The 9,996-nt window shown below is 36.1% G+C and overlaps 1 protein-coding gene across 2 annotated transcripts; it reads left to right on the top strand.

Moving 5' to 3' along the window:
• The first annotated feature begins 5,004 nt into the window (after positions 1 to 5,004).
• Positions 5,005 to 9,107, top strand: LOC116105114 (filament-like plant protein 3). 2 transcript variants are annotated; one of them, XM_031391541.1, is made up of 5 exons: positions 5,005 to 5,344; positions 5,424 to 5,604; positions 5,861 to 6,124; positions 6,227 to 7,317; positions 8,802 to 9,107. In XM_031391541.1, the coding sequence occupies exons 1-5, from the start codon at positions 5,234 to 5,236 to the stop codon at positions 9,015 to 9,017; spliced, it is 1,863 nt and encodes a 620-aa protein (XP_031247401.1). In that variant the 5' UTR covers positions 5,005 to 5,233; the 3' UTR covers positions 9,018 to 9,107. The 2 variants fall into 2 exon arrangements, with proteins under 2 accessions (XP_031247401.1, XP_031247400.1); XM_031391540.1 differs by having other exon boundaries at positions 5,861 to 7,317.
• The last annotated feature ends 889 nt before the right edge of the window (positions 9,108 to 9,996 follow it).

The raw sequence follows: 9,996 nt of genomic DNA, 5'->3' as shown, positions 1-9,996 counted from the left end.
ACATAGAATCTGTCTTTTCAGTTCCAACCAGTAACAACAACTGAGTGCTCAGAACGCAAAGCTGCAAATTTTTATGCAGATTCATCAATTCCTCAAAGTCTGAAACCCCAAACTCCAACGGATCAACAGACGATTCGGGGACAGAACCTGACTCGGGGACAACGGAACGGGTTCTATCTTGTCCCAGTAAACAAACTCCTAACAAAGAACCTAGCCGGAAAGGCCTATCTTGAGCTCTAGCGGGTGTTTCCAGTCTGCCCCTCTTTCCTTTAAGAAAGAGTCTTTCTGATAGACGATTCCTCCACTCTATTTTCGTCGGAACAGGAACTACTTTTGCCGCTTCGTATTCAGTACCATATAGTATCAGTTTGAGAATGTCATTTCTTCACTGTCTAGAAAACTAATGCTGCAGTAAGTAGAACATTCTCGACAGAAAAATACATAAAATGACAGCAGACATAGAAACATATAACATTAAGTTGAGGTTCAGCTCGGCATATAACATCGAACACTCTCAATTCATGGAAAAAAAAAAAAAAAAAAAGGGTTAAAAATATCGTACCAAAGAATAACTTATATTTTCTGATATGCCGAGCTGTCCAGAATCATTAAGACCAGTAGCATAAACGCGGCCATTATCTGTGTGACGAGGAGGGTTATTAATTTATGAGCTGAAAACTGATAAAGATTAAGTAATTGAAGTTAGAAAGAGAATACCAGTTAAGAAGAGGGTTTGGGCGCCACCACAAGCACTGGCTTTAACGCACTGATTCTCAAAGGCAGAGCAAACGACAGGGACAGGCCTCCTCTGAGACTCCAAGCTCCCTAAACCTAATCTTCCGTAATCTCCATTCCCCCACAAAGCCGCAAATCTCTTTTTCGGCTCACCGGACATCCATCTTCTCCATAATTCTCTTGAATTTATATCCCTTTTTGCAATGTATTTGATCATTCCACTCAAACTTCTACTCCACATTGTTTTCTCACGAAGTAGAAGGAGAACCAGAGAGAAATGGAATTACAAAACTTATGGCTCTAAAGGTAGCTAAGACTTCATGGCCAGAAACAGTTTAAACCAAAAACGGATTACTAAAGTAAATAGAGATTATTTTCAACATGTCTAGATAACAATCTGTTTCAGTTCTATACTGGAAGCCACAAATAGAAAAAGTCTAGAAACAGCAAAAAGAGAATGCATTCACCAAATTTCGGACTTCTGTAGCAGGGTCATTAGCAAGAACAAACAAACCCTGAACGTACTGATCCATGGATGTAAATAAAGCCTGCAATGAATCAAGACATAATATTGGAATTTGGATGTTAACCCCAAGTAAAAGAATAACATTATTAAGAGAACAAATACTTCAAGCATACTCACAGAAGGCATCAGCATAATGTATTGATTTACAGAACCCAAGGAAAGCTTTCTTAGCGAGGTATGCGGTGACTGGAAAAACTATTCACACAAAAACCAGAAAATTGATGGGGCGCTCAGCCGTTGAAGAGTGGAGTATTTCTTTCTCTCTAACGGAGAATAATGATATGTTACTTATTTAAAAAATGCAAGCCCCATTTTTTAATAGCGTTGCCGGAGCTTTACTTTTTAAATACACCCAACTCTAACCCAGAGAAACCGGGTTGCGTGCGAGATATATACATTTTACATCCTTATGATTTTATAATCAAATAAAGGTAAACCATAGTTTACTAATAGACTAAACAAGTCATATTTCTTAAAGACAACTCATTTCATACTTTTATTCTTACGGCATATCCCATAAATACCCTTCATTCCAATGTTTTTTAATATATTTTAAAAGGGAACATTTCATTCTTTTCACTTATGCAATATAACCCCATCATCCTTATTCTTAAATTAAAATTTTTAACAATTAAATTGAAAATTCATAAAAGAAATTAGAGCTAAAAGAAATTCTTACAAATAATCCCAAGAAAATAATACAATTAAACAACACACACACACACACACACACACATATATATTTGTGTGTGAAGACAAAATTAATAATAAATTTATGTGTGAAGCAATTAAAAACTTATAATTTTGTATTGCTTGTAACATGAGATATTCCATCGCAAATCTTCTCCTTCCATTAAATTATCTTTTTTTGTCCTAAGAATGATTTAAATAGCATAAAATAAATTAAAGTTTATGAGATAATAGTGAGATGTCAAAAGTATTAATAACGAATAGAAAATTGAAGTTAATTTAATATATAAATAAATTTGTCATTATAAAATGTATTAAAAAGTGGGATTAGATTATTATAAAACAAATTCATAACCATGATTCAGCGTAATCCAACGAATTTGAATAACAAGTTAGAGTTGGTTAAACTTTAATGTCAACTAAGCAAGTTGTTGTAAGCCACAAATTTGTATTACAATAATCAGACCCTTAAAAAGTGAATCTTCCTTAATTCATTAATGGGATGGCAATATATTCACTCTAGTTTTTAACTGAATTAAGTTAAAAATTTAATTTGAAAACGTTATCACCGTAAGTTTTTAGAAAATGTTAGTGTGGTTTGATTAAGGTGGTTTTGGAAATCAAACTGATAATAGTATATAAATTAAAGAGTAAACTACTTTTTCCTACCCAAGGTTTCGCCTAATGACACTGTCCCACCCGCTAAGTTTTATAATGACATTTTCCCATCCACTGTTACAATTTGTCCGTTAATTTTAATTGCAGAAGGACATAATGATAATTTCAAAAAAATAGTCAGAGGATAAGTATGTCATTTACCCTCTTCTTCTTGTCTCTTCCTTCCTTCTTTTCTTTTCTTCTTCCTTTCCCTCTCTCTCCTTTTATCGTCGACTGCGTTCTTTTTTCTCTTTCTCTATTACTTATTTTCCTTCTCTCTTTGTCTTCAACTTCTCAAATGGTTCTCTCTTTGTCTCAAATAGTACAGGATGGCTGTCTCCTCAATTTCTCGAATGGGTTCTTCTCTCTTTGTCTTCTCCCTTTTCTTGTTTTGGCTTATGGGTTTCACAAAAGCCTCCCTTTTGTACCCCTTGATGAAGGCTATACACATTTGTTTGGAAATGATAATCTTGTTGTTCATAAAGATGGAAAATCTGTTAATTTAACTTCAGATACATTCACAAGTTTTTTTTTTTTTTTTCTTGTCTCTTGCTTCTTTTTTCCTTTTCTTTTGTTTTGTACTTTTCACAAGTTTCTATTTTCTTCTTCCTGGGGTTCTCCTTTGGTGGAACCCTTCTTTGAGGCCTTTTGCAAAAATCTTTCTTCTTGGCTAGGAACGAACCTCTTGAACTTTCTTGTAATCATAGCAAATTCTTCATCATCTTCGCTCTCTTCTTCCTCATCATCACTCTCATCTTTTGTAGAAGCTTTGAGAGCCCCTGTTCTTGTATCATTTTCTTCTTCTCCATTCTTCATGGTAAGCTCATGGGTCATTAGAGAACCTACAAGCTCTGATACCAAATGATAGAATAGGAACAAGTTGTTTTGCTAGGAACGTGTTGAGGATGATCGAATTAGAACCCTAAGGAAACTAAGTCCTTAAAACCCTAATCTTGAGACGCCACAAAGGTTGATCACTCCCTTTGATAAGTCAAGATTCAAGCATTCAATCAAGAACACAAGAAGGCAAAGCAATTAGTTTTCTGAAATAAACTTCAATTGATAATAATCTGTCCCCAAAAATAACATGGCGGCCCCTTTTTATAAGCAACAAACCCTAAAAGAAAACCCTAGCTAATTGAAAAACGAGTTGGGCCTAAATAATCCTTAAATAAGTAAAAGACTAAAGAATCTAATGATAATTAAAACATAAACAGAAGCCCAAGATTAAATAAACGAAAATTAATTCCTAAATTAATCCTTGCCTCCAACTTGATCTTCTGAATCTACCCCTTGCATAAAAAGATAATAGGTCATCCTTGGTGAAGCTTTGAAATCTTCGAATTTAGTCTTAGAGTCTTCTAGTACAACCTTTTTATATTGCACTTTCATGATCAAGCCTTGCAAAGCCTCTTTCATCCTCTTTGTCTTTGCCCTAGTCATTGGACCGTCAATTCCTTGCTAAGGATCTTAAGAATATTTGGGAACATCAATTTGGTCAGCACCTCGATCTCCATTAGGTAGTCTTGCGAGGTCTTTGGCTTCTTGAATGGTTGTGACCTTAGCTGCCCCTGATCTAGGAAGAGATCTTAGAATCTTCCTCACTAGCTCACCGTTGGAGTCAGTTTTGCAAGATTTTGAGGCATTGATGATATCGGTGAAGCAAACACTTGTGTGATTGATTCATCACCCTTGAGGCTGAGCTTAGACCTTTTGTGTCCGTGTCGTCTCGCTGAGCAGCAACACAATAAAAAAGTTTAATACTAGTAAATGATCAAAAAGAAAATCGAAATAAAGTAGGAAACTACGGCTCGAAAGCAAGAAACAAGGGAAAAGCATCGAGAAGAAAAGAAGATGCCTATTATCCCTATTGCCGAGAGAGAAGAAAATGAACTATTTGCACCTTGGATCGAACAGGGTGATCGAAAGACCCCCCTTGGTGCGCCAGGCCACCAGTTCTTGCGAGCGAACTCCCAAACAAGACGATGGGTAGAAGATGACGATGAAGTTTTCCTTGATTAAGTCGAGCCAACATATTTGAGAACCCTAATGAGATAGATTGTTGGCTGTTGACGGTTTTGATAATCGCCAACACTAGTTGGCCGATTGCTCTTTTTTTTTCAAAATTTTATTTATTTATAAAAATATTTTAATATTTAAAAGAAGAGAAAAAAAAAACGAAATTTATTATTCTATCCTTCTGCAGTTAAACTAATGGAAAAATTATGACGGTGGGTGGAAAAATATCATTATGAAACTTGACGGGTGGGAAAGTGTCATTAGACCAAACCTTGGGTGGGTAAAACTCGTTTACTCTAAATTAAAATAGGCTTTTTATATATGACACGCGTTTTGAGTGAAGAAGACATTCTGAAAGAATTAGTTATAGAATGGGGATGCGGTGTTTGTCTTATGTGGAGTTATTCGTATGGCGTGAATTTTGGGGGATTTGTTAGGTGGTGTGTTGATGTTGATTATTTTCTACAAAACCATGTTTTGAATAAACATCAGAAGAATTGGTTGGGATAGGAAGTAAATTGAAAGCCAAGACTGAGGAAATGGAAATGGGTTAAGTTTAACTTTGATGAATGCTCTCTCTCAGTGTCACCGTGAAATTTTGACTAGATGGACCGCCGTAGTTGGCTTTGGCGACGAAAGTCTTCGGAGAAAAGTCCCGGTGAAACAGAGAGTTCTGGCTCCATTTCGTCCCTTTCTGAAAGATTCTCTGATGATCAGGTAATTTAAAAGAGATTAAATTATGCTGGATTCTTTTATTTAATTACCATTACTAATGGTGGTCGGTTTGTGGATACAGGCTTTTCCAACTCATATTTCTCACTCTCCAGAAGTCACATCGAAAGGTTTGCCTGCGGATGAAGAAGTGACTGATAATGTGAGGAGTCTGACTGACAAACTCTCTGCTGCTCTTCTGAACATTAGTGCCAAGGAAGACTTGGTAAACCAACATGCCAAAGTTGCAGAAGAAGCTGTTTCAGGTCTTCCATTTTCAAGCTATTTAATTTCAAATTCTTATGATTATGACCTTATGTTGAATACGAAGTCTTATAGAATGACATTTCGTGTAATTGAAAAAGAAGAAGAAGAAAGATGTTTTGGATGATTTCCAATTCTTCTTTTTGTTTATAGATTTATATCTTTTGTGCATAATCTTCCTCTAGTCAGAAATGAGGATGAAACTTGCTCTAATGAGTGGGTAATTAGCAGTTTCTTGCTTGTGTTTTCAAATGCTAGGGTGGGAGAAGGCTCAAAGGGAAGTGTCGAGTTTAAAGCAACAACTTGAGGCTGCTGCTCAGAAGAATTCAGCACTTGAAGATCGAGCTGCTCATCTTGATGGAGCACTCAAGGAATGTGTTAGACAGCTCAGGCAAGCAAGAGATGAACAACAGCAGAGGATCCAAGAAGCTGTTGCCGAGAAAACTCGCAAGTGGGAATCAGAAAAGTCTGATCTTCAGAAACAGCTCTTTGATCTACAGAAACAACTTGAAAATGCCAAAGGTGAGGCTGTCGTCTCAGTTGATATTGATCTTTTCTCGAAGCTTGAGGCTATAGAGAAAGAGAATTCATCTCTTAAACTTGAGCTCCTTTCTCGTGTTGAAGAGCTAGAACTTAGGATTATTGAGAGAGATCTAAGCACCAAAGCAGCTGAAACAGCCAGCAAGCAACATTTGGAGAGCATTAAGAAGTTAGCTAAGGTTGAAGCTGAATGCCGAAGGTTAAAAGCTGTGGCTCATAAAGCAATCACTATGAGTGATCAAAAGTCTTTCACTGCCTCCTCAGTTGGTGTTGAATCTATCATAGATAGTCAGTCAGACAGTGGGGACAGGCTACTAGCAGTTGAAACCGATACACATAAGATGAGTGGCTTGGAGACAAATGAATGTGGGACAAGCCATACTGACTCATGGGCATCTGCTTTAATCCCAGCAATTGATAAATTTAAGAATGAGAAGGCGCTGAGCAGAAAATTCATGGTCCCGTCTATGCAAATTAATCTCATGGATGATTTTCTGGAAATGGAAAGGCTAGCAGCTTTGCCTGATACTGAAAGTAGAAATATTTGCCTGGATGCCGAACCAGTATCAAAACAACTCAGTGCTGGTGAGAGCTCACTAAAAGCTGAACTTGAAGCCATGATTCACCAGACTGCTGAGCTTGAAGAAAAGTTGGAAAAGATGGAAGCAGAAAAAATGGAATTAGAGATGGCTTTGACTGAATCCGAGAAGCAGTTTGAGAGAAATAAAAATCAACTGAGGGAGGGTGAGGTAAGGCTGGTGGAGCTGCAAACTCAATTAGCTCTTGCAAACAAATCAAAGCAAGCCATGGAAGTAGAAATAATGGCTGCAAATGCAGCAAAAGAAATGTCAGAGTCTCAACTCAGAGTTGTTGAAGCAGAGATGAAAACTCATTTAGCTCTTGCAAACAAATCAAAGCAAGCTTTGGAGGAAGAAATGAAAGCTGCAAAAGCAAGAAAAGAAGTGGCAGAGTCACGACTTAGAGATGTTGAAGCAGAGATGAAAACTTTGCATTCAAGAGTTGCTTCCTTAGAAGAAGAAGTTGAAAAGGAGCGTACCCTGTCAGATGAAAAATTATCCAATTTTCAGAAAACCCAGGATGAGCTAATAAAAATGAAAAATGAAGCCAAGCTCCAGCATTCTGCTAGCTCTAAAATAGATTTGAAGATCTTACAGGTCAGTGATTTTAGAACTTTTTTTATTGTCTAAAGTTATATTTAGGAATAAAAGTTCACTGCAAACTTCTGATATAATAGTTGGCTAAATCGTGTGCTCGGTAATTCTTAATGCTACCATACCCCTATGCTGAACTACTCTCCTCATATTTTGCATTTAGAGAACAGCAGACTTAGTGTCCTTGGTGTGGTGGAGTTTGAGATGTTAAACAACTTGTGGGTTGGTTATATCTTAGAATTGACTATCAGAATTCTAGTGCTATTATTTAATGACCCATTAAGAGAGGGTAAAAAGTTAAAATGAAGAATAATCAACCAATCACTAACCTTGCAAGATACAATATATGATGCTCTCCATCTGTATAACTATGCATAAAAATATTTGAGGTGAAATACTACTATGATGTCACCATCAGGGCTATTGTTCTCTACCTATTGTACTCAAAATTTATAAAATCCATCAAACCGGCAAGGAAAGCAGAATGGGATCCCTCTCATTCTGTTTCATCTTTTGCTTGGGGTGACATCAATTATTTTGGTCAGTTTCCAATAGTTACTCTTTTGGCAGGAACTGGGTATTTAATGGGCTTTCTGCTAGTTTGGGGTTATAATTGAGAGAGATTTTCTTTAGAGAGAAAGTGAACAAAGAGTAGAGAGAGAAGAAAGTACCAAGTCATTATCTTGGTTACTTTGGTCTACCTGTCTTGATATGAATATTTGAAATATTTTTTCTTGACAAGGTCAAAGAAAGAAAGAAAACCAATGAAAGGTGCTTCAACCATTGAAAGCCAATAGGGTCTAGAAATCTTGATGTTGAAGATTATCTATCAGTTTCTCATTACAAGTTTACAAGGTTACTGGTAGTAGGCGGCTTACTCTTTAGACCTGTTAAGTTACATCCTGAAACATAAGAACTCCCTGAAATAGGTAACCACTTAAGGAACCTGCCAAATGAAAACAGGCCTCAAGAAATAGGGATTTTGCTGTGTATATAAATTCAATTATAGTGTTAAAATTTTGTGATTTTCATGTTTTGACGAGATTTTCTTTTAAAATTCTGTTCAATGAGTTATATAAGAGTACACACACATAATGAGTTGGGATGCTGTAATTTGAATTTTTTGGCTTAAATAACTCAAATTTTGAACCATCCATCTATTTCATTCCAAAGGTCTAGAGTTGTGAGTTGGCATCAACAATAATTGTCTTTCAATTTTAATGGACGATTTGGAATTGAAATGAATGGATGATTTGGAATTTGAGTTAATTTTTTTAGTCAAAAATTTATGCTGAAGAAGTCCATTATTGATTTTTTTTCAAAAGCTAAATTTGGAATGGCTGTTTTCTCATAGTGAGCTGCAAAAGTATGTTCTCATGAGAAGTAATAACATGATAAGGAGAACATGGTGGCCGTGCAGTAAATAACAAATACACAATCTTGTTTCTTTAAGTAGTTGGAAAGTCCTCATGTATTGAATGTTACAGGAGAAAGAGCTAGGAGTGGCTGCCAATAAATTTGCGGAGTGCCAGAAAACAATTGCTTCTCTTAGCCGGCAGTTGAGATCTCTTGCTACACTGGAAGATTTCCTTGACTCAGATACGTCATTGGAGTTTACAGGTGAAGTTGAAAATGGAGGGAAGTCATGGAGTTCGCATTTGTCAAATAGAGCTGACCTTCCAATCTCTTTCAAAGGTCAATGACATGGAATCAACAATAGATCTAAACCCAGTTTTGAGAATGTGAGGTGCTGTTGGATTAAGAATGGGAAATGGAATGAGTCCTTATGAGGATACAATCATACAATGAAGTAATAGTGTAAATGGTTGAGTTTTTTCACTGTAAAGAAAGGCAATTTATACTTGTTACGAATACTGAATAGCACTTGTATTACACATTGTGCCTGGTAAATACGAAAAGAAAATATTAAAGTATAGTGTTGCTTTCATGCTATATATTGTGGAAGTCAATCTTATGCGATCATATGGCTGTCAAAATCCAATATCATGAATTAGAATTATCGAGATTCCATTGAAAAAGAGGTCACGACTCACAAACAGTTTATTGGGGTGAGAAAGGCTCGAACTCACGACCTCAGGATTAATCGTAGCTATGAGACCTACGCGCTAGCCAACTGCGCCACCACCCCATGTTGTTTTCAGTAAGACCCAAAGCTAGTTGTATATTAAACAGAAAATCCAGTTAACATAAAATACAGGGATTTTTATTATGTGAGAGACAAGAAAGTACGCCCCCAATGTTTTGGAAAAGTATGAAAACACCACTGAAACTATGAATTTGTAGATTTGATTGATTAATGGAGGTTTCGTTAAGATGGGAGAGATGGTTTTCAAGACTAGGAGTTAGTGGTTTCTTATTACCAAAATTCTTGCATTTTTTTTTTAAGAACCATTTCTTAACTCGGCGACTCTATATTTTTTGTTTTCTTAATTGAATTTTGGAAGATTTTAGTGGCCATGATTTTTTGAACCGTTTCTTAATTAATTTTTGGAAGATTTCGGCAGCCATGATTTTGGAACAATTTATTAGTTCGGTTGCCATGGTTTGAACAAGATTTCGGCAACCATGATTTTTGAACAATTATTGACATCCCACATGGTTTCTGATTTCAACAATTTATCTTTCAAATTCTTTGTTTCCTTATTTGATTTTGGAACATTT

This window comes from Pistacia vera, unplaced genomic scaffold, assembly GCF_008641045.1.
Source record: "Pistacia vera cultivar Batoury unplaced genomic scaffold, PisVer_v2 Contig492, whole genome shotgun sequence".
Classification (NCBI taxonomy): domain Eukaryota; kingdom Viridiplantae; phylum Streptophyta; class Magnoliopsida; order Sapindales; family Anacardiaceae; genus Pistacia; species Pistacia vera.
Note: the sequence above shows the minus strand (reverse complement) of the source record. Positions and strands in the feature narration are given on the sequence as shown.